Source organism: Protomyctophum bolini (genome assembly GCF_963924005.1).
Source record: "Protomyctophum bolini genome assembly, chromosome: 11".
NCBI classification, from domain to species: domain Eukaryota; kingdom Metazoa; phylum Chordata; class Actinopteri; order Myctophiformes; family Myctophidae; genus Protomyctophum; species Protomyctophum bolini.
In genome coordinates, this window is record NC_137872.1 from 18,309,793 (window position 1) to 18,335,321 (window position 25,529).

At 42.6% G+C, this 25,529-nt stretch overlaps 3 protein-coding genes across 5 annotated transcripts in view; all 3 read right to left on the reverse strand.

Annotated features, from left to right (window-relative positions):
- The window catches only part of LOC308323247 (choline transporter-like protein 2), a 30,908-nt gene extending 10,913 nt beyond the window's left edge, over positions 1-19,995 (reverse strand). The window contains exons 1-10 of one of the 3 annotated variants that reach the window (XM_080774944.1): positions 10,876-11,141; positions 6,537-6,585; positions 6,368-6,441; positions 5,606-5,690; positions 4,671-4,755; positions 4,454-4,567; positions 3,528-3,600; positions 2,523-2,643; positions 670-753; positions 421-533 (exon numbers count right to left, since the gene is read on the reverse strand). In XM_080774944.1, coding sequence (XP_080631070.1) covers positions 421-533; positions 670-753; positions 2,523-2,643; positions 3,528-3,600; positions 4,454-4,567; positions 4,671-4,755; positions 5,606-5,690; positions 6,368-6,441; positions 6,537-6,585; positions 10,876-10,909 — 832 coding nt within the window. In that variant the 5' untranslated portion in view covers positions 10,910-11,141. Of the gene's footprint in view, positions 1-420; positions 534-669; positions 754-2,522; positions 2,644-3,527; positions 3,601-4,453; positions 4,568-4,670; positions 4,756-5,605; positions 5,691-6,367; positions 6,442-6,536; positions 6,586-10,875; positions 11,147-19,839 lie in introns of those variants that run through there. The other 2 variants (XM_080774943.1, XM_080774942.1) reach the window with 2 other exon arrangements.
- A 1,777-nt stretch (positions 19,996-21,772) lies between these two features.
- Positions 21,773-22,390, reverse strand: LOC308323326 (phosphopantothenoylcysteine decarboxylase-like; the record flags this gene model as incomplete). The annotated part of the gene is made up of 1 exon (XM_080775047.1): positions 21,773-22,390. One exon carries the CDS (start codon positions 22,388-22,390, stop codon positions 21,773-21,775), a length of 618 nt encoding a protein of 205 aa, XP_080631173.1.
- A 114-nt stretch (positions 22,391-22,504) lies between these two features.
- Positions 22,505-25,461, reverse strand: LOC308323328 (polyadenylate-binding protein 1-like; the record flags this gene model as incomplete). The annotated part of the gene is made up of 2 exons (XM_080775049.1): positions 22,505-22,512; positions 23,502-25,461. The coding sequence occupies 2 exons, from the start codon at positions 25,459-25,461 to the stop codon at positions 22,505-22,507; spliced, it is 1,968 nt and encodes a 655-aa protein (XP_080631175.1).
- Between the last annotated feature and the right edge of the window lie 68 nt (positions 25,462-25,529).

Consider the following 25,529-nt stretch of genomic DNA (forward strand, 5'->3'; position numbering starts at 1 on the left):
CATTGCGGATCCGGAGCCGGTTCCATAGTTTTTTTATTAACGGTTCCCCAAACGGTTCTCATCAGTCATCATTTAGCTCCGCTGTGTCTGTGTATGCATGCATGCAGAGCCAAGTTACTGGGGTGACGTCACCCCGCCTACATGAGTGAGTAGATTAATCTTGTGACTTGTGTAGGCGTATTGATTTTTAGATGTTTCCTCAATGTGGAAGACAACCTTTGCAGGAAACTATAGCATCGCATTTATTGTGGGGCGGATACCACTTTAATTCAAAAGTAGCAAGTCTAGGACATATGCGGTTTCTACCCGACAGAGATGATATGCTAGCCTGGGTGCAACACGAGTTGGTGTCAGATAACCCCGCACCTCACATCTCCATCATTGATCAACACATTTTTTAATCCGTAAGTATGTCCTTACCGTAGCCGATGACCAGTATCACCATGACGATAATCACCCACACCATGATTCCTGCCAGGAAGCGAAGCAGGACGATGAAGAGGAGGCTGGTGAGCATGGCGATCACCAGCCCTCTGGGAGGGAAACCACAAATGAAGAGGTAACACTTTACTGACAAATTGTAGTTTGTAGGGGGTTTTTTGCTGTTAAACGGGAGCAGTGTGAGTGATTTGCCGGTAGAGGATTTAGGATGTGTGGGATGTTTCTTACATGAGGATCCAGTACCAGGACTTTGTATAATCCTCAAAGATCTTCATGACCACCTGACGAGCCTCAATGACCACAGTTGCATTCCTGTGTGGGGAAAGTAAGCCGGTGATATCATTAAGTGAGAGAAGAAGAGGCTTCCGTTATGATACCTCAACACAGTGATTAAGACCTGCTCAACTGGATTGCACCCGTTGAGCTACCGTTTACACTGTCTATGTTGGGGCAGGTTGGGGCAGGATGCATTTTAGAAAATTTAAAACAAACGAATCTAAGAAATGCCATGAAGAAAAATTATTATTATTATTAAGAAGCAGTGACAATTATAGCTGATTTTCACTAGTTTGGGTCCTGGGCAAACGTCTAATCTCTCTTTTGGGTGTCGACCTGAAAAGTTTGGGAATCATGCATGGCAGTACAGTATAGACATTTTCTACTATATTAAAACGATTAGAGAAAGAACCTGAGATTTAGTCTCCACTTTAAATTGTAATCACGAACATCAAGACGTGACTGCTTTTAAAAGCAAAACCCCAATCACATATATTTGACCCAGAAAAATCCCAGAGCTGTTTATTCAAAGAGCAATGAATGCAACTTTAACTGTATCAGTAGCATTAGTTTGAAGTAACTTTAACTGGCTTTTTCGATTGATTGAATATTTGATTAGACAAAAGAAAAATGCAAACAGCACAAGGTACAGTCAGGCATTTTGGTCCAAAAGGATTTCCGAAGAAAGACCTTGCGGTCTTGTTTCCATTCGGGTCCCATGCACTCACACACACATAGTCATGAACAAGAATCTAAAACAGAAATTGGTCACCTCCTCTCCCTCTGACCTGCTGACAGGTGAAATTTTAGGTCCGTTTTAAAGGAGGCCAGTGATTTGCTTGTTTAAGGGAAGGGGGCAGCTGGGCATTCCACACCTGAATAGCAGTGCTGCGGAAGGTGAATTTACCCATATTTGTTTTGTAAGTGGGTGGCACCAGATCATTGTTTACGCTGCCTTTAGTTTTGCGGCTGTGGGTGTCGCTCACTTCTTTTAAGTAATCAGTCAAGTAAATGGGCACTGAGGGCATACCGTAGCTTCATGTACAATTTTGAATGTCAGACCCATTTTCAATTGTTTGACCCCGTCTTCTACCCGGAGCCAGCCAATGCTATCCAGATGCTCTGCATATAGGTCCCAGGCCTAGAAGAAGTCGAATTAGTTTGTTTTTGGAGATTTGGCTGGGCACTGCTAAACTGTCACAAATATTCCATTATGAGGATGGGTCTTGAAAATCGAGACTTGACTTGGACTTGTCCAGAAAAACATAAAAGGTTCCATAAGAATATTTTGTACAAAGACAATTTAAGTTAAAGGACCACTTCCCCACTTTTCAACCTATCTTCATATAATTGGTCCTCACTAATATTCATGATAAAATGCCACAATTTTACTACACGGCATGTGTCTCATAGGAGGACTGTGGGCAGTTCAGAAACTCGTCCACCAGTGACATCATCAATTGGGAATCCAAGCTAATAGAAACTGCAGAATTTCTATTCCTGAAAAGTTGCAATGCGATAATGGAAGCCATCATTCTCGCGATAAAAAAATAATGAAGAATCTCAAGATTCAAAAAAATGTAATCTTGTTTAAAGAAATCTGCCTAACGATGATGTCACTGGTGGTTTCTGAACTGCCCACAGCCCTCCTATGAGACACCGACTGAGTAGGAAAAAGAATTGTGATATTTTATCATGATCATTAGTGAGGACCAATTATATGAAGATAGTTTGAAAAGTGGACCTTTAAAGGCCATTTAAGATATTTTTTTCATGAAATAATGACATAATGGAGGTGAACTCACTTCACTCCATCCACAAGGTCTTTAGCATCTCTCATCCCGGATCCATCATCAAACGTGGTTTCATTCCCCACCGTGATCACTCCTCCCTTCCCGCCCAGGGCCGGGAAGCATCGGCGAGTGACTGAAGTGACACAGGACAAACATGTTTTTAACAGATATATATCTATATTATATATTAAAAAGGGTAGCATAAGGGTTTTTCCTTTGTTAAAATAAGTGTTAAATAGCTCTATATTCTGATATATACTCATTGCTATAGTGTGTTTGTTCAGTAACAGGACTCTCCCTGTCTCTCCAGCTTCAGCATTTTCAGGCCGAGATACTTATTCTATCCAATAAGTGAAATTGGAAGTGATGACAAGGAAATGAGAAGACAAAACTGGAACTGGAATGGAATACTATCAAATTAAAGCTGATAAATGGGTACTCTCTCCTGACTGGTTAAGACTGAACAAAACAAATCAGAATATAGTGATACTAAGTGATACAAAAAAACAAAAAAGGTTTGTTTTAACCAAAGAAATATCACTTAACCTACCTTTAAGCATTATGAAGTAAGCAAGGTGAAATGAGACATGGGTAGTATACACAGAATAACAATGACTAAGTGTCAGGAAAGAATATTTTACCCAACTGTCCAGACTAGAGGTCTTCACAGGTCCAATTTGACCAACCCACACCGAAAAAGACAGGCAAGAAATGGATGCAGCCAGACACCCACCCACACATATAGCTCCGTATTAAAGGGAGTGGTTGCACCACTCAAAAATAAGGGGCGCCCACTGGCTTAGTGGTCCAGGCGCATGAGGGTTTTAGTCATTATCCGAGCACCGAGACACATGGGAGCCACTCCGAACCTACCCGGGAGTCTAGTAAACGGAACCGGGACCCCACTGCGGGTCGGTTCGGACCCCGGGTATTTTCGGATCTCGGCTAAGCCCGAAGACTAGTCCAGATAGACATTCTGTGAATAAGATAGAAGGGAAGGTTTGATATTTGACTTACAGGGCTTGCTAGGCGTCAGCATGGCAGGACATAGACCTTCCTTCAAGATCTGTGGCACACCTTTCTGTGGGATCTGCCGGGGAAGAGAAAAATAATAGTTATAATTATGTGCACAGATATTCTGGACATTAGTAAGTGTGTGTGTGTGTGTGTGTGTGTGTGTGTGTGTGTGTGTGTGTGTGTGCGTGTGTGTGTGTGTTTTAAGTTTGACCTCCCAGGCACGCAGTGCTCAGTTATGTTGCCTTTTACCTGCCCTAGTGGAAGTTATGAACATCTTTGAGAGACTGGTCGTGCCACAGATGCCCTGGTGGAGAGCTTCATATGTGGAGTGACAACCACCACCTTCACATCAACATAGGCAAGACCAAGGAGCTGCTGGTGGACTACCGACAGAGCAAGAAAGGAACCCCCAACTCCCGTCCCAATACAAAGGTAGAAGGGTAGAGATGGCAGACACGCAGTTCTGAGAGACATGGCCTCAGTTTTAGAGATCCTGATCCTCATTCCAGCCACTCCACAGTGTACAGTGTAGACTCTACACTGACCCATCGGGCGCCGATTCAATCATTCGATGTTACGCAAGACTACCCAAGACTTTCCCCTCACACTCACCTGCCCCCTAAGTGCCAACAGTTCAATATTAATGCTGTTGGCAAGAGAAGTGACAAATCTGTAGTTAACTATTCGTAGTGAAACAAACCCGAGTTGCAACTGTACTTGGTCTCCCGTTTCTTTCTATACAAAATATCTGCCGGAAATAGCAGATCTAGATCAGATCGACTATTTCTGAAGATTCCTCCCCCCAGAATAGGGCGTGTCAGAGTTCAAGTGGTTAATACAAGTGTCACCTTTGCTTCTGCACAGGTCCTGGATCAGTCACAACAAACAGTCACTACAACTTCCTGCATTTCTAGAACTCTACTCACCATCGACCAAGTAACCCCCACTTTGCAGAAGTTCTTGTAATATTCAAAGTCCTGCTTGTTAACGGAGGCCTTAAACAACGTCATGAACTTATCGGGGCATTTCTCCACACATATCTGAGGAGGAAACAATCAGTTAAAACAAGACCAATACATAAAAACGTATGTGTGATTTATTTCTGTTATTCCATCCACACAAAGTAGAGAGTGAAGACCTCACCTGGGTGGTTGGACACTGGAACTCTAGGAGCACCATGGGGCTGGCACACTTCATAATGTTGAAGTAGAACAATAGAGGCTTCTTCCTGTTTAGGACACACAAAATATTTATTTATGTCCACATACACAGATGTACAAGAATGTACAAAGGACATAAACAATGCCAATGCAGTCAGGAAAACAGTTACAGAGTGCTTAGACGGCAGAACATTGTTACATACAGTACAGTACACTTGACATATTGGTCAGACACAGCAGACATCAATCATGTTTAAAGGAGACAATGCCTCCTCCAAAATGAGCGGCTTCCTATAGAGCGACGAGTGGCCCAGGAAAAAAATGCAATGCATTTCTCCCATATGATTTTCTTTAAGTATTTATTTAAAAACGGTTACGCCGGACAAAGCCAACTTGGATCGTGACAAATCATGACACATCAACACAATCAATCATGACAAATCAACATAATGTTTTGGGCCGATCAAATAATTTATAAGAAGAAAAAAAAAACATAGTGTTGTCTCCTGCCTATATTTTCTTCTTTCTAATGATTTGATCGGCCCAAAATATTGTCTTCATTGTCATGATTTGTCACGATCCGAGTTGGCTTTGTCCGCGGCGTAACCGTCTTTAAATAAATACTATGGGAGAAATGCATTGCATTTCATTTCCTGGGCCACTCGTCGTTCTGAAAGGGGGAGGGACTGCGACACTATAATAGCCAATCAAATTAACTGAGCAGTACCGTGGCAACTGTTTTCCCCTCCTTTTGGAGAGGCTGGCCATTTTAAGGCCCTGCGGAACCAACTTGTGCCCTTGTCTACCAAAGATACAAACTAAAGGTTTACATCTGTAGCCTAGCTGTGAGAATACAGACACATAATAAATGTCTAGTGTAGGGTCACAGTCAGTGCTTTGATTAGAAAGACAACTTACTCCTGTGGAGTGCCAGCATGCCCACAGAACTGCCCTCTGCTATCTGTGGGGTAGATCACCTTCCTGGGGTCACCCTGGGACCATGCTAGGACGATGGAGAGAGAGAGAGATAATAGCGAAGCTTTATTTAGCACTTTTCTAAGCACTCAAAGTTGCTTTAGATTAATAGATAAATAAATAAATAACAAACAAAAATGATAGTACATCTTCAACCAATTAAAGCTGTGTGCCAATTCTACACTATACTAATACTGTACTGTATAACTATACTAAACTGTATTCATCATATACAACATTTCCCACTAGGCTTTTGGTCCCAATATGAAATGACACAGGACAACCACAGATGTAATCAAGCTGTGACTTATGAAATCGGTTGTTTTTATAGTTCTCTAGAGAAAACCTTACCGATGCTGAGAGTTGTTTATACAAATAGTGTCAATGAAATGAATCATGCTCCCATAGTTGGAGGGGGGGTTGATATGTGCATTGTAGAGTGACAGAAAGCACGGAGAGACTAGGCTACATGCAGCAAATGTTATTGTATATATAAGTTATTACCACCAAGATGCCATTTTGAGCATCTTAGTTCTTCCTCGAGAGTTGATTGGTTTCCTCTGCACAGTTAATAACCCTCCCGATATGCATTGCATTGTGGGACAAAGTGTTCATCAAGTCTACACTTAAAAGTAAGTGAACGCACTACATAATCAGAACAAGGTTAGTATTGGGAAACACTAAGTAACAATGCCGTTTCCTTACCAAGTACTCCGACACCAACATAAGCCACGATGGCAAGAATGAAGAGTATGCAGCACACGATATCAGTGCAGCCCCTGGAACACAGAACAGGATGGTGATGACATTTCATAATATATAAGTACAGTGTGACAGCTCAGAGCAATACCAAACCAAACCGCCAACAACTCACCTGTTATGTAGCGGGCCCTTGAAGGTGGGATCATATTTCCTTGGTTCACCTACAAACACACAAACAAACAGAATGATCTTTTAAGCTTTACGCATGCACCTTGCACCGTGCCAGACCATGAGTCATTGAGGAGAGCTCAGTGTGTATCAAACTGTTTTACACAGCAGCAGATTTGAAGGGTTGATGAAGGGTGCTATTCAACCTCTGGCCTCACATTCTCCCCTATAGGCAGAAGTAGACACGCCTAGAAACCTGATAAATTCCACCCTGGTGACTCGAAAACCTCTGGCATGCAAAATAAACTCGCCAAGGCCACAAGAGGGGGTAATATAACTGCCACAAAACTGACAAAACTATTACATAGTTTAAAAATGATTAATTGGAAAACATTAGGGATGCTACGTCAAGACCATGGTTGTGTCAGACGATATAAACTTGTAACCAACGGGATGGTTATCCCATAGTTGATACCTGACGAAGACCTGTAAGGGTCGAAACGTTGTTGCTTAATAAAGTTTCCTGGGAGCTGATACAGTCAGTGTGCGGACAATCTTTTTCATAGACTTATAACCACACACTGCTTTAAGTATAAGCTTGTACTACTAATATGTATTTGTATTCCGATTTGAATACAAGTAATGCATGATGGAGTGAGATAACAAATCTGTGAATCATTCTGGGGGAAGTAACACTTCCCTCAGTAACAAAGCCCTCTGTCTGACAATAGTACCATCAACAAACCCATGCCAACTTGCAAAGTGGAACATCAATAATTCAATTTGCCGTGTGTGCGTGCGCATGCGTTTTGGGGGAACTATTGTTTTCCATTTTTTCAAGTAAATGCGACTCTAAAGGGATTCAAAAGGAGGTGAATTCAGTCTATAAGCATGTTCTCTGTTCTGATACGATTCTTTAGCCCAGCACCCAGCCTGTTGATGTGCGTATTCTACGTCCGCTCCTGATACGATTCAGTCTCATACGTTCAGACGAACGCAGGCTATCTAAAGCCAGAGTGTTATTAGTGACTGAGGAGGAGAGATACAATAAGACGGTAAATACCACCCAGCACTACAGCATCCTGAATTCATGAAATCCACGTCCTCGGACACCCGAACCACCAGGTCTAGACCGAGGAGTATAATATTCTCAGTGGCGTCGGCTCGGCTCATTAATAATGTAGGTGCTCAGGATACTAATGCTGCTGCATGCATTTACCCGACAAAGCTCTATTGACAGACATACATCCACCAAACACAGCTTCCAATTAGGGGAAATAATGAGTCCTGGGTTATGTGGTGTAGAGCCAGACTCAATAATGAGCTCGTGTTTTCTTTGAGGCATTGGTATTGGTAGTTAGATTTGGAACCACTTTCAACCCAGTGTACCCAATATGGTCATATCAAGATCTTTTTTTTAATGGGGCTAAATAAAATACATTTAGCTTGCGTTATAATTCTTATAATATTTTGTGCCTATAAATTAAATGTTATAAATTAAGTTATGAAATCATAACTTTGACAAAATGTGGGTAAAAACATTGGTAATCGGTAGCCTCAAGGAATCAAGCACTGGGCAGGCTATAAAGTGGTTTTGACTGTTGAATGAGAATTATCACACTCAGGCACTAAGCCATGTTTACCAAGCAACGAGATAAGGGTTGTTCTACCATTTACAACACAGCCCAGTGACTAACTCAGGGTGGTATAGGAACTTAGGAACTTTAGGAAGTAAAAGAAAAGATACAAATTCACAATAGAACGTTGTACATTTGCCAACCCAGTACCCATTATGTTGTACACAAAATGTTGATAACAAAATATCTGCAACTCCAACACCTCCACTGTCAACAACAGCACCGGCATAAACAATAATAGCACACACAGCTTGTAGATTTCATTCATCAATATGAACTTGTCTTGTATAAAATATATCCATGTGTATAAACTGCATTAAGTCACAGACAAAAACAAAAGTATGTAGAAATCTAGAAAGATCTAGAAATCTCAATCTCAATGGAGCACAACACTTTCAGTGTATATGGTGCATGTGATGACAATGTTTTGGGGTTGTACGCAGTACGCACATGTGAAAAGGCATGGGGCTGTATGTGTGCAAAGGGCTACAATAAAGAAAGCCCTGAAGGATGCTGACATGTGTCTATTATGTTTGTACAGTGGGAACACAAATCAGCCTGTGAATATTTGAATGACAGTTGATCCCCTATCCCATAGCCTGTATGGACGGTTGATGTGGTGTGTTAATTCACTGATAGAGATGGGGAAAAAATCAATTCATGTTATGATTGCCTGTGATTGGTTAATTCTGGCCAATCAGAATGCCTGTTGCCTGTGATTGGTTAGCCAATTTGCTCGTTTACATATGACGTAAGTTTCCCCTTCAATGTCAATGGCGTTTAATGTTTTGATGTTTAATTTACGTCATCTGACGTCATTTCTCCGTTCACCATCAATGGCAAAACTTGAGACGGGTGATTGGCTGAGACGTGGAGGGGGATCGAGTGCTCATTTTGGTTCACCTGATAACCTATTCTGTGAATCACAGCCTGCCAAATGACAAAGCACTCTCATCCACAATTCCACATGCAAGGCCATTGGCTGCTCGCTGCAGACACTCGCTCACCTAGCGGCTCGCTTGGGCACACACATGAGGAGCCCCTGCCTCATTAGCACACCTGCCTTATGTTCTAATGATTAGAAAAGCAATGCATTTGTTAAAGCAGGTTCCCAAACACTGGTAAGAGACGGAGTACCACTGGTTGTACTTGAGCCCCCCTCTGGTGGTACACAGAAGAGTCGCCCCAAAAGGAGAAAAAGACAAAAGTGGAATGAAATATTTATATGACTACAGGTAGTTCTTCTGACCAAGCAATTGGTTGAAATAGGCTATCCAGCAGGCATGACAGCACACCTAGCCGTTAATAGAAATATCATCAGTTGTGCTATTTAGTGATTAGACAGAGATTTGTCAGAGCAACAGCATTATTGGCTTAGAATGGAACAAAAAGGGTACGGTCCTGTATTTTAACATTTGTTATTATGGTGGTACTTGGAGAGCCAAATATTTTCTGAGGTGATACTTAAAATGGTTGGGAACCAATGTGTTAGAGGACCATTTCACCCATTTTCAACATACGGTACTGTATCTGTAATGAAATTGGTCCTCACTAACTAGAGTTCTCAACAGGCCCTACCTGGGCCCTCATCAAACCCTGTACACTCAAGACACTGCCCCTGCTGCCACACTAGAGTTCTCATCAGGTCCAAAAATTAAGGCCCGGGCAGCCCTGGGCCGTCATCAAACCCTGTACACTCAGAGCTCAGCTGACCTGTTCTGACATTCCATAATGTTGATCTGACCTGACCACATCAAACCCTAACAGTAAACTGGACTAAAAAAAGTGGACTAAAAAAAAAGAAAAAAGTGGACTAAAGAACAGCCAACCTTTAAGCTCACAAATGCTTTGCGCTGTGACTTTGCTGTGAGTTGCTGTGATAGGAGAAGGATATCAAATGGAACACAACCACCCTAAAGACTAATCATTGTGTATATTCCTGCACTATACCTGCATCGAGTGATCTTGGTACACAGAAGTTGATCTATTGAAGATTCTGACCTTCAAAGTACATAATTTCTGTTTTGATTGTATTGCTGTATTGTTATATTGTTCTTTCTGCTTTGGCAATGTAAACGTATGTTTTCTCATGCCAATAAAGCCCTTTGAATTGAATTGACTTTGAGCTTGCATCTGCTATTTTGGCTAATGTTTTCTCCAGAATATGGATGCTGGGGTTCAAGTGGTTACAAGCTTGCAGTTATTGAATGATTGATTGTATTAAGTTTGTAGACTGGATCATTGAGCCAAAATGAGCGCTCACCAAAACTGAGTTTAAAAACAAAAACGAATAGTCTACAAATGCTGATCAGTGTATGCTGATAAGTTTGCACCTGCCATTGTAGTCGTGTCAAAATAGTATGTATATTAATATTATTTTCTGTGACCAAACACGGGTGTATGAACATGAAAATAAATAACATACCAGATTTATTTGTTGTTCTACAATTCGCACAAACGCAGCGTATGCAAGCTGAAAGCTCTCACACGGTCACACTAAAGTCTACCCTTGTAGCCTACATTAGGCTATGTCGCGCTGTTTCACCGCTAGTTTCACCCGAAACTCTGCAGTGAGAAAGTAAAGCTCGACTTGAGTAAGGTGCCGTTTCTACGCTTCAAATAAAACAACAAGGCGTCGGGTAAGTCAACAATGAAAGTGCAGTCAGTCCGTATGAAGCAGTCAGACCGTCGGTAGTTGATAGTTACCATGCTTTCCGTAATAACCTTCCTCCTCCGGCATCTTTAGATTCCTTTCTAGGTCACAATGTGAATGTTGACGCGAACAGTTGGAGGGTAAAATAACCGTCGAGTCTTCCTCCTATTCACACACCCTTCCTTCTTTTGTTGTCTTCAGTTTAGTCTAGTACTGTACTGGTACTCGTGTCCAGTGTCCACTCATTTAGTAGACTATCTATCTCTGACCAAGTGAATTAGGGTGGAGGGAGGGAGCCCACAGGTAAAACCTGCTCAACCAGTCTGTGAATGGCAATGGTAGTGCGCTGCAGCAGCGCGCACCCGGTGCAAATCTCCTCCACCTGTGTGTGTGTGTGTGTGTGTGTGTGTGTGTGTGTGTCTCTCTATCTCTCTATCTCTCTCTCCGATCGTCAAATTCAAAGGGGTTCATTGGCATATCATAGCCAATTGCCAAAACAAAAGTAATCTCTCTCTAGTCTCCACCAAAACCTAGGCCTAGCTCTGGTCCATAGCTCTAATACAAAGGGCTTAGGGATATGGACCAGAGCTACCTCCAACCCCCTCAGTGGTGGAAAAAGTACTCTTTTTTATTTTTAAGTATTGGCATAAAAATGTAGGCTACTTAAACTAAGCACGAAAAGTAAAAGTAGACTACTCATTGATTTTTATTTTTAAATAGCAGATTACAAGCTCACAATGCTTTGTAATGTATGTTTTGTAATAATAATCAAGATCTACTATTTGGATCCGAGATGTAGTGGAGTAGGCCTAGAAGTAAAATGATTGGAAATACAAATACTCAAGTAAAGAACAATTACCCCTTTACTTAGTTAAATTGTACTTTCCACCACTAGTGGAAATCTCCTCCACCTGTGTTCTCTCTCTCTCTCTCTCTCTCTCTCTCTCTCTCTCTCTCTCTCTCTCTCTCTCTCTCTCTCTCTCTCTCTCTCTCTCTCTCTCCACCTAGGCATGCAACAACCTCAGACTGTCAGATAAATTGAAACCCCCCATTGTAAAAAGGATTTGATTGCATTAGGCTGTTGACCACACAAAAAGGGTGAAATCCCCCAAAAGCAGGAGAGTCGTGCAGGAGAAATGGTCAAATAAAAGGATTCTTCTGCAAAATGCAGGGGGGTTGGCAGGTATACCTCCACCGCGCCACCGCCCCACCCCTCCTTTTTCTACCTCTCTCTCCCACACGGCTGATTTTGTCTTCTGATTCCCCCCTTGGCCCTTTCTCTGCTTCAATGTCTCTTCTTTCAGTCCTTCTCTTTCTTTTGTTTCTCCCTGGATAGGTAGGAAACACTAAACTGTCCAAACAGGCACACAGCTCACAATGATAAAGTGGGGGAAGGGTCCGAGAGACAGGCGTGTAGACACTAGTTGTGACGACCCCAACCTAGACTAGACAGAGAGAGAGAGAGATGCGATGTGTATACACCTGTGTGTTGCCTTTATTTTAGTAGGCATATTGTTTAACTGTAGGTCTACAATAGTACACTGTTTGTCTGTTTTATTTCAAACTTGATTTGGCAATGCAAACATAACAGGTATGTTTCCTGTGACAATAAAGCCCCATTGAATTGCATTGGGAGAGAAAGAATGTTGGATATTTGGTAAATACCAGTCATGATTCTGTTATCCGAAACATATGTTTCTAGAAAACCCATAGAGGAATTGTCTGGTTGCTGGTTGTGGGTTCAAGGGGGTGTGTGTGGCGGCAGCAGGGTTTAGAACTTTAGATGACATTCAGCCAGGTGTGCAGGCTATCTCAACACAAAGCATTTGACTCACAAATTAACCCATTTCAAACACTGGCAGAACACCAAAACATTTTTTTTCTTCTCGTGTATCGTCGTCATATGTCCAGCTGACTGTGTATAAGTAAGTAGGCAACCTTTTCGCGCACATGATCGGTTTTCCAAGGCTGCCATGATCACCCTGTTCCAGACTGTGTAAACTACCATTGCTTACGTGTCCATTGCTGTATGCATAGAGTAAGTCAATCATTATTGCCAGGCTGGCATCCCTATTTTGGGTCAAGTTTTGGGCCTATATGTAAAAATTGTCAAACATAGCAGATCACAATGTGTCACAATGTGAGACGCTGTGAGCTTGTCGATCAGCTATTTCCTTCAACAAAGTACAGTAATATTAGAACATAGCAAAGAATGAGCCCATTATTTAATATTAAAAGATCAATTCTGACTATCTGGGGAGAAAAGTCTTATGCACATCAAACACTAATGGTTAATAATAGGCCTATAATAATGGTTGTTTTTGATCAACTCAACTGAACTGGTAGATCAAAAAGGTGGTGGCCCAGCCTTGGTGTAGCCTGCTGTACACAACACGTTTCAACAATTCCTGAACCAGCCAAATGCAACATAACACTCACACTTGTCACTTCTATCCACACTTTTCCTGGGCTGTGTGTGCTCCAGTTCCTGTTGATTTCATTGGATATCATTGGTCATCTGACCAGTTTCATTGGCTTTCATTGGATCAAATCGACAGAACTGGAGCACACACAAAAGTGTGGATAGTAATGTTGACAAAACAGGTGATGACCTCACATAGCCCAATCCCCTGCTCAGTAAAGCACACGTGTTTGCTGCCATCTTGTGGGCATACTGTAGTATTGCACACCTCACAAATTCACAGGGGCCCCTTTTTCACCCCATAAACGTTGGCGCTAGACCTGGTTCCGTTCTGCATTTTTGGAACCTTGGTGCTTTTATTCTTCCAACCTGTAGAGTAGTGACACGCCCACTTTGGTTACCAGTTCATTCTGGGCAAGAAAAAAAAGGTTGGTTCCAGTTCCAAACCAACTTTTAGGGTGCTGAACCAATTCATTTTCAGTGGAAACATTCTGAACTTGTTCAAAATTAGTTGGGGAAAAAAGAACGGAACCGGTTTGAGTGATTTAAATAAAACACAATACGTGCTACAGTACTGACTGACCGCCATTTTTTCCATCAGAAGTCAGAACTGCCTTCACTGCATGCATGGGAGTTATTGGATTCATCACATTCTCTGGTCAAAAGCAATTAGAGAGCATGTGTAACTTTCACTCAAACAGCTCTACAGCCAGTATACAGACAGCACAGCAGACAATTCCTCCCTGTGTCTGTGTTTCAAACTCTTTTGAAAAACACGCTGAGGGAAACAGTGGATTCAACTTAAACTGACTGAAACTTTCCATCCAGCCTGTTGTTATGGCCAACTGCAAAAGGGCAGGCCCAGCTGCCACTGGCCTATTTTCCAATTTCCACCCACCAAAACTATGTGTGCGGAAAAACAGACACTGTCGTTTTCTACAAATTAAATTGTTGCATTCAGGAGTTGTTGTTATTGCTGCTGCATGATACTAGACATCACACACTCACCACATTGTTCATGTGTTGTTCATTCAGCTATATTTCCCTTGTTTTTTTAAGAAGTCACTAATATGAGTATATTATAATATGTTGTAGAAGGAGAAGGAGGTATTGAAAAATAGCAGATCTACAAGCTCATAGCTATTTTTGAAAAATGTGAAAATCTGGCACAAATCTTTGAATACATATTCTTTCATAGCGAACATTTTTAACTCTATTATTTGCTTCTGGGAGGTCCCAGGAACTACATATTTTCAGCCAAATACAGATAATTCTGGGGGTTGAGTACCAGTGCCACTGACACATAGGTTTTTCAGAAAACTGACATTTTGTAGATTCTAGTGTCAGGTCTAAATGGGTTAAAAATCATATGCCAAAGTGTATTTTTCTGGAACCCACAGTGAAGTAGGGCCACCGTTTTAATCTGTTAAAAGCATTCTCTTAGACCTCTGAGGGGTCTAATCCAATTCTCAAACCCTACACTGAGTGGCATTCATGCTCGGCTGCATTCCACTAAAATCATTACAAAGACAAATACAATTTGGCATACAAGTTAGTTTTTTATTGAATTATGAGATGCCTTGCTGTTTCCCAAACAATGCTGTATAAAGATACGTCCTATAGACTCTTCTCTCTCCTGGCTCCAAGAGTAAACTCCCCATTGCAGTCAGAACTAGCCTGATTATCAGACTCTGAAGCTTCTTGAAGCTAGTGGGTGGGGTCTATGGGCTGGATCCAGGCTAAGTCAGAACTACAAACTCACCTCTTTAGACTCCTGCACCACATTACCTCCTATCATTCAGCTGTATACATTTTGGATAATAATCTAAACTTTATTGTCACAGTTGGGGTATGCTTCCAGATACATGTGGCAAGAGATAGATACATTTATTTGTAAAAGCCAAGGAGCTAAACACACAACCAATCCCACAAATGGACCAATCACCATTATGACTATAAATTAAAGTAAAGCTAAACAACAACAAAAAAGCTACGATTTAAAAATGCACTGCAGATAAGCTCACAACACGTTGCATCTTGCATTAAGTTTTCAATATAATAACATACCCAAAATCTGGACTCCTGCATTGGTTAAAAATAGGTGGTCTGACTCTGAATGGTAACTATGCTGTTGTAGTTTAGTATCTCAGCTGACTGCCCTGATGCGTGAATAGAGCATTCTGATTGTTATGGATTTAAATGCCGTCATCAATTTACTCTGTACTTCACCCCTTTATTAGCTAGCACTGTGTGTGAGGTTACCAGTGTCATTGCCAGCCAGCCAGTACAGTAGAGGTGTGCATTGGCACTTGGCAGGCACTGCACTCACAATTCAATTCGATTGCGATTCACCAGGTAACGATTGGATTTGATTCTACCATGCCTTAAATTCATCACACTTTTCTATATTACTGAACATGGCAAAAATGTCATCAGTCAGATACTGAACAACATATTTGATTTAGAATTATATGTAATATTATATACAGTAATGTAGTATAATTACATTATAATTATGTATTATATATAATTAATATTATATTTAGGCTTCGATTATCGATTATGTCAAATTGCTGCATTGCATTGCTGCACGGCCGAATCGTGATGCATTACCGAATGGATTATTTTGGACACCACTACAGTACAGTAGGCAGACCATAATACGATCTGGAAGCCACTTTCTGCCTTTCTCCCCCACATGTCTCTCATTACAGCAACCTCTGAGTGGGTGTGGTGGTGCACTAATGTCCAGCTTCCTGTGTGAAGCTTCGACACTACCGAATCTCACACAGCCAAAGATACGCCAATATCACAGAATCACACACCATCATATTTCAGCCAAACTGGGAAAGCATTTTAAATTCTGAAAAGGTTACCACCCCGGCACACTGTAAAGTGTACTTTGTGTGACAGCAATGACTACAGAGTTCACATGTAGTGAGCCAAATTAAGGGCTGCCTGCTGGAGATAACACAAGCCCTGCTGATACTGTGGTTAGGAGGACTAGACTAGAACACAGAGCATTGCATTAATGAAAGGTGGACCTGGGGATGACAACACCAACAATAACCCACTGCACCAACACAGAATTAACAAATCAACACAAACATCCCTGTGCATTGTGTGACGTCAAAGATGGTAGAGTCCACTATTTTTAGTGCAACCCCTGGAAACTGAACCTTTGTTGTCTCGACAGAACATGCAGCACAGCATGATATCAGCAGTCTGCAGTAACGCTTCATAACGGATCAAGAATCAATCTAGCAACACTGTTTACTGACGACGGCAAATTAAGTAGGAGGGGGAAACATCCTATTGTCCTGTCTGAAAATTATATCAAAGTGGCATCAGTGTTCATATAACCTTTTGGTAGTGCTACAGTATCCACAGTTTTGACCCAAATGTCAGACTTAAAGAACATATTGTTTTGGAACACCCAATAGAACAAACGGGGTGGGCGGAAGGCCAAGAATGCATGTCTTCTCATTAACAAGGAGTGACAGCTTTGCTGAGGAAAGGCTGCGAGATCGGCCAAGGTCAACAAGCCAAAGCTACTGGTCGGGAAAAGGAAGGCCAATGCCCTGTACAAAAATAGACAGGAAGTTCCCATGGGTCTTTAAGGGTGGCTCTGGCCCTTTAACTCACTACAGAAAGTATGCTTCACCTGTTTAAATTCTACCTGACCTCAATAACCCTTAAAGTTACAATCCAGGCCTTATTTTAATTCTTAACATGTTATTTTAACTTAACTTTATGGTACTATATGTTAATACAATATAACTAACAGTAACACATCTGCAGGAGCAGCAGACAATGACTGGGCCTGGACAAATCTAGGTGGGCCTAGAACACATGCGCATTGCCACTTCTGGGTCTCTGGTGTGATCACAAGCGCTGCCCATCTTGGCTGGAACACAGCATTCTCGTGCACAGGGAAATCCGAAGTTTACATAGATTTAACATGGTGGGGAAAACCGGAGCGTACTAACCCAGGCCGTCCACTAACATGTTATGGATGGGGACTGGCGTAATCATAAAGCCTAATCATAAACTGAGGGAACATAGGCAAGACCCCGGGAAACCATCAATCTGGGTGGGCCCAGATTCAGTCTGGATAGGCCTGGGCCCAGCCACAGATTTGCCCCATTTGAGGAATATAAACGGTAAATTAGGACAATGTCAATAAAGTTATTTGGACCAGATTGGACACTAAATCTGCCACCATCTATATTGTAATTCGGACATTGTTGCAACTATACCTCTCTCTGTCTGGAGATGCAATGGATATGAGATTATAGCTTTTAAAACTCTGGCAGCACTGAACTTGCCATTCAACTTCAGGCCGTAGGCTGGCAGAATCAAAGGCATGTTGGCGTTGGTGTTGGCGTTGGTGTTTCACACAAAATGGGAAAAGCAAACTGACTGACACCAGGGCATGGCTGTCTGAACAACATGACTGTCTGTAACAACAGGATTGCAAGGTAACAAGTCAATAGAAAAAAGGATGGAGCAGCCCAAAATGTGAAGGTCTAATTAGACTAGCTGAAAGAAAAAAACAAACCCTTCAATTTAGCAAACTTGATGTATGTACTGTAAAAGAGAGATGAGAGAGCCACCTTCCTAAATCGGGCTCATAATTACCCTCTATGTACCACTGGGCATGGCTGTAGGGAGTGTAGGCAGGCTCAGATCCCTGTCATTGAGGTTTCTCGATACCACAGCCTGAAATTATTCCAACATGTTAAATAGAAGTGGATTGTGGAGTGCAATATGGGGAGTAGCAGACACTCTCTTGTTTCTGAAAAACTCATGCAAATACAATATGTACAGTACAATGGCATGGGAAAATGTGAATGAGATCAAGTTGAACCAAATGCAGTGCAACGCTGATTCACTGGGCGGAAAATTGAACATTGATATGGTGGAGAAATGAAATCAAAACAGGTTATCACAGCTGTTCTTTGTTCTGTATAGTATCCAGGAAGCACCATTACGGTTCTATTCATCTGACCAGCTCCTTCAGTTCAGCCGTTGAAGGTTACCTTGAGGTGAAAGTGTGTAATGTGAAAAACAATAACAGCAGCCGTCTCAATCTCAAATGAGGTGGGGAAAAAAGATCCATCCCACACAATATCGTCTCGATCCTTTTCATGTGACTTTGTCATCGGACACATTATGTCATTTAAAGTAGATGACAATGGTTAATCTTAATCATAGTGTTCTTGAGTCTAGCAGCTTAGCGGCAGACCTCAAGTGTGTCACCATCGGTCAGTCCCTTGGGTCTACTCCTATTATCTACTCCTTTCATGCTTCCTATTTGTCATCATCATCATCATCATCATCATTGTATTCCGCTCATGTGCTTGAAAGGTACACATGTGACATGACACTGGCCTATTGAAAACAATGCACTGTTGTAATGTCCAGTGCAAAAGAGTTTCAAATGGGTATCAACAACGGAAAACAAATTAGTGATCATGAGTGAGAAAAGGGGTGTGTGCAGAAGAGGAAAACAAGATCAGGATTCAGAGAAGAGAAGAGGAGGACCATGCCAGGTCATTCCTATTTGACAACACCTCTAGAGATTCCAAATGAAACTAAAGCTAAATTAAATTACATGAGTTGAGCATCATGAATGCACATGCATGCACACACAGACACACACACACACACACACACACACACACACACACACACTAACCTCGTCTCACCAGGCTTTCCACCTCGGAGGAAAACACGCACGCACACATGCACGCACGTGCACGCACACACACACACACACGCGCGCACACACACACACACACACACACACACACACACACACACACACACTCACTCACTCACACACACACACACACACACACACACACACACACACACACACACACACACACACACACATATATAATATATATATATATATATATATATATAATATATATATATGCCTATATATAATATATATATATATATATATATATATATATGTACATGTTTGAGGTATTTTATAATTATGCTCTAGTCTAAATAGACATATATAGTCATATTTGTGTCTAAAATAACCCGGCAAGTGTTCAGTCATTCTCTTGTCTGTCATAGATGTCTGGAATGTAGCAACTGCACATAAGCACAGGCTTAACTGGGACATTGTACACCCTGGCAATACACAAGGCAATATAATTCAGCTTCCTAGCCTATAACAAGCAACCACACATGCATATGCCATTGAAGTCATAACCTATGTGTGTGTGACTGTGTGTGTACATCTAAAGTCCATTGCACCACTCCCAGAAGTAAACTAGCAGATTTCTTTTATGCAGCTGTCACAGTCAATTAGAAGTGGAAGGCTAGACATATTAGGGTTATGGTTTGATTCAGGTTCGTTACAGTTATTAGCCTACACAGTGAGTTTACAATTAAACTTAAAAGCAGCCAAGTCAACCTCGATGGGAAACAGAAAGATCTTGACTTACACAATCGTCAATCGCAATAAAAAGAAAGGGAAAGTACTTCAGATTTTAGAGTAATATTCCCAGCCAGGACAGGACAGATGCAGCGAAGCATATGGTCGATCATTTGGGCTTTAAATAATTACCATATTTCGGTTTCTCCTCCAGTTCCATGGTGATCGGATGTATGTCTTCTGTTTACAAGTAAACCCAAAAAAGGAAGGCTAGATCATAATTCCCAGTTTTAATAGAGCTACAGTCGTCCCGTGACGTCTGTCAGTAGTTGAACACTTGGCTGAAGACTGAAGTCCCCTCTCTAAATCTGAACTGCCCTCAAAACATTTTGATAAATTCCTCGGGGGGCGGAGTAACAGCCAATGACAATGGTTAAACCTGTGATTGACACTAGGTTAAACCAACCCCGGAACGTGGGCGGTAGTTTACGCACTCGTGCAACGGAATGCTCTCTAACGGGACGCTGTTCCTTTATTATAAACAGGGTAAAACACAGATATAAACACAGATTGATACACTTTATAAATAATTATTTTTCATGTTTAGACAACAATAGATAGATAGATAGATAGATAGATAGATAGATAGATAGATAGATAGATAGATAGATAGATAGATAGATAGATAGATAGAAGACAGTCAGTCAGGCAGACAGACAGACATTTTACAGCGTGTGTTTGCTACATAGGTCTACACTACAGTATAGGCTACAAAATGTGGTGCACCCTCTTGATTGTCCATAGGCCTAGATGTGTTTTTACTGCAACAACAAAGAATAACCTTATACATTTCAACTGTCCAGAATAAAATTCAAGATATTAAATATGAATGTCACCTATTCAATAATTCACAGTTGACTGCACTCTGTTTGACTCATATGCTATTATAGCATTAGGCCAGCTGCTGGTGCCTGTATGTAACCTAATTTATGTCATAAACTCACAACACATTACAGATTACGGTATGTGCACTTGTAATTCTGCTGCAGCGTTAACGTTGTTGTTTCCCCCAATTACATCTCTTTATTTTATTCCATTTTAGTGGTGCTGATATGAAATGTAAAAAGGGTTTAAAATGTAGCCTACCTGGGTTAATTAACTGTTGTACCACTATTATATTGAGATTGGTTTGTAGGCAATTGAGGCATGCAGAGATGTATTCTGAGCCTTTGAAACAATTAGTAGGATACTTTTCTGTAATAATGACAGCCAGTGAACTGATTTGAGTACTATTGCTGTAATGTGTTCAGTTGTTGCTGTATTGGCTGCCCTTGTTTTGATATGTGCTTGTTTAAGCCTTTAACAAATAGCTTAAAAATCACAACCATGTGAAGTAAGGGGCGCTCTTATCATCATACATCATCTCAATCACAATTTGAGTCCTCACATTCGTCTTCAATGTTTAAACCCTCAAAGCTGGACATAGGACACACATTACATCCTCCCCTGCAGTGAAACTCCTCAGTGTCACGTGAAAAGAAGTGGCTGATGACTTCATGCTGTCTTGCTCGTCTCCCTAACAAACCAAAGGGGTCAGCAGCCAAAAGGGACTACACTATAGCAGGGGAAGATGGGAATTGCCAAATCAACGTGTTCATTTTGGGTATTTTTTCTTTATGTTAAATTCTAGGACTACTTCACCCATATTCAACCTATCTTCGTATAACTGGTCCTTACAAATGCTTTTCTTCTAACATTTTGTCTGCATGTGAGGAGGGATGTGGACAGTTCAGAAACCCTATACCAGTCATATCTATTTGGACATTTCAAACTAGATTTGAAAACAATTATTATATTTTGTATTAATACGAGACCAATTGGCTTCTATTGCTGTTTCTATTAGCTTGGATTTCCCAGTGATGATGTCGTTGTTAGGTGGGTTTCAGAAATGTCTACAGCCGCCTTTGAGACTAAGTAGACAAAAATTGTACCATAATTATAATGAGCATTGGCGAGGACCGATTATATGAAGAAAGGTTTAAAATGACTGAAGTCATCCTTAAAGTTGCTCCAAGACACGCGGGTTTGCTTCACATCACATTCTTCACAGCACACAATGAGACGCTCACATGTTCCCTTCACGCTTTTTAAGATGTTGCTTAATGGCATTTATGATGGTTGACACCTCCGCCATGGCCCCTTCGCCTTCATCGCCACACACTAACTTCTTGGCAATGCAGGGGATCTCCACATATCCAAGGTCTTTCAGGCTGGCAACCTGTCGTGCTGTTATGGGGTGCTGCCACATGGCCGTGTTCATAGCGGGGCAGAACAGTAGAGGTCGAGTGGTGTCCCAGGCTCTTACCACACATGTCAGCAGGTTGTCGCAGATGCCACTGGCGATCTTACCCAGGGTGTTGGCATCTAGAGGGGAGATGACGAATAAATCTGCCCAGCGCCTTAGTTCGATGTGCAGGACCGGGTCCGAGGGTTGCGTCCACAGCTCCCACTCGTCCTTGTCGCTGTAGAGTTTCACAGGGACCTCAGCGGGGTCATAGAAGTGCCCGGCATGCTCTGTGGAGACCACTCGTACATCCATGTCGGGTTCTTTGAGGAGCTGGGAGACCAAAAGGGGCAGCTTTAGTGCTGCGACACTACCGGTCACGCCAACAAGGACACAAAACTTACCACCAGAATCCAACAAATCCAAGTTTGCTTGAGTAACTTTACAATTGGTCTGCATATTAACAGGCTATCTATATTCTCTATCTTATTATCTATATAAAACCCAGGAACCTTGTTGTATGTGTCTGTATGCAGGTTGCTCACAAATATGGAGTTGATGGTCAAAATGACATCACAGCCCTGAACAGGTTTTCACATGTGAAAGACAAACACTGTCTTTCATACTGTCTCGAGTCATTTTGGTGATGTCAAAATGAGTCCATATATGGAGTCTCAAGGTCAGCCATGTAGGCCTACACTACAGTATGCATGTCAGATGTAAATCAGCTCCATAGGTGATATAAAGTCCATGATGTCAGGCGTGGTAACCATGAAGTCTATGAACTTATTGTTTGTCTTATTCATGCCTGTGACGTCATGTGGCAGCCAAGTCTATTGTGGACTTTGTGTAATATATGCACTTCACATGAGTGTGATATTTTTGTGATACGTTCTATTCAAGCAAACGGTAGTGACTGGACAAGTAGTTTAGCAGCGTGGCATCTTCCTGAGTGTGCGTGGCTGACTCAGGCCTATACCAGTTCACAGCACATACATCTGAGTACATCAGGCCGCTATACCCATGGGAATATTCCAGAACGTATGTAGTTAGATTATATTTTGGTGATATTTTCATAATACAGGTACAGGTACATGATTATAATATATATTAAAAAAAAACAATAAGGGTGAAGAACTTGGTAAATTCACTTCAAATTTGATGGAATTCTCTTCTACCCCTGCCCCCTTGGCCTATAGACCACCCACCCCCACACGCACACACACACGCGCACGCACAACTGCACTTGCGTGCACACGTGCACGACTGCACTTGCACGCACACGTGCACGACTGCACTTGCGTGCACACGCATACACACACGCGCTATTTTATGTTTAGATTTTTTTTTATTGTTTTGGTTTTACTTGGAATAACAAGGCCTAACATTCCCTTCTCTAGGCCTGGTTGGATTGAGATTTTTCCCTTTCCCCCTTTTTTTCTTTTAAAATTCGTATTTATTCATTTTTACATTCTTTTACATTATTCATTTATTACAGAAATCATATTTATTTTGTTGTATGTATTTCCATGTTTTTCATTGCTTAGTCGTCCTTCTTCCCCATTGTTACTCTCAAGGCTCCCATTTCCATGGGTGTCTGTGCTCGGGACACCTGTTGCTTTGGCCTGTGGCCAATTCTTCTTCTTCTTCTGAGCAGCCTCGTTAGCCTGGTGCGCCCGGAGTACGGCCAGCGCCTCGTCCACCTTGGAGCGGAGAGACTCTGGCGACTCCAGCATTGGGAGCAGCTCAGAATTGTCCATCTCCAGCAGCATGCCGGTGAGCTTCTGCACAAGTTCGGGATGCATGCTCTGGATCAGGGGGTACAGACGGTAGCCCAGCATCTCTTTCTGCTCCTGCGGAGTAGCAGCAGCCAGCATGGAAGCGGTCAGGGGCTCTTGAGCCTGCATGTACACAACAGGAGCAGCAGCTAGAAGAGGCTCCTGGCCCTGCACATATGCAGGCCGCTGCTCACTAGCACCGTGGTTCTGTGTGTTCATGTGCCGCTGGGGTCGGGTATTGTGGACGACCTCTGTGGCATGATATTTGTACGGAGGGATTGTGCATATGGGAGTGACAGCTGCTGTAGCTGGCTGAGGGCCCATGGTCTGAATGATGCACTGAGAGGTGGCGAATATGCGAGGCTTCATGGTACCGGAGGCATGGCGGCGCAGGGCAGGGGGATGCATGGCACTGGCCATGTTTTGTAGGGGTCGAGTCCGCACCCTTTGGGTGGCCCGGTGTGGGTTGGGGCGGAGCTGGGTCATCTGGCCAGCGGCTGGGTAGTAGGTGCCACCGTTCTGAGCCTGCGGCATGGCCGTCATGAAGTAGGGAGGGACAGTCTTGTAGGTGTTGATGACCGGGTTGGGTACGGCACACATGCTGGGCATGCGCTGCATCAGGTGAGGCTGGCGCTCCTCCTTCCGCTGAGCCAGGGCCACGTACAGAGTCTTGGCGGCCACGGTGCACCCGTTCATCTCGGTCATCGCTTTGGTGGCCTCCTCCGGGGACGAGAAGCAGACGAAGCCGAAGCCTTTGCTGTGCTCGCCGTCCATCATGACCTTGGCACTGGTGATGCTGCCGAACGGTGTGAATTCCTTGCGCAGGCGTTCGTCGTCAATGCCGTCATCTAGGTTCTTCACGTACAGGTTTACGCCCTGGTAGCGAGTCACACGGTCCTTGGTCAGTTGTTCAAATTTGTGCTTAAGCTCAGTCTGTCGCTCCACTTTCTTCTGGGCGCGTCCCACATATAGAAGCTGGCCATTCAGCTCCGTCCCATTCATCTCATCCACTGCCTTCTGAGCATCTTCGTGCCTCTCAAAGTTCACAAAGCCAAAGCCTCGCGACTTTCCGCTTTCGTCCTTCATGACACGAGTACTGATTGCACTGCCATATTTATTGAAGAGCTCCCACAGTTTGTCATCATCCATGTTCTCACCAAAGTTCTTAATGTAGATGTTTGTGAACTCCTTGGCTCGGGCACCTAGCTCAGCCTCACGCTCTTTTCGTGATTTGAAGCTTCCCACGAATACTTTACGTTCATTGAGTAGCATGCCATTCATTTTCTCAATGGCCAGTTCGGCTGCCTCCTGTGTCGCAAAATGGACAAAGCCATAGCCTTTAGAGCCATTCTCATCACAAACCACCTTGCAGGACAAGATAGTGCCAAAATTAGAGAAGGTGTTGTACAGGGCCTTATTGTCGATGGACTTGTCCAGGTTCTTAATGAAAATGTTGCCGATGCCACTCTTTCTCAGCGAGGGGTCACGCTGGGACCACATTATGCGCACAGGCCGTCCCTTGATCACTTCAAAGTTCATTGTGTTCATTGCACGCTCAGCATCAGCCGGCTCCTGGAAGTTCACGTAGGCGTATCCGAGTGATCTCTGTACGATCATGTCTCTGCACACCCGAATGGAGAGGATGGCTCCAACCGGGCTGAACTTCTCGTACAGCATGGCCTCGGTCACGTCCTGGTGCAAGTCCCCCACGTACAGGGAGGCCATGGGGTAACTGGGAGCATTGGGGTTCATTTTTCTGAGCAAATCAATGACACGTGGAACAATTAACTTGACAAAGGCAAATGATTGGTTTCTCATAC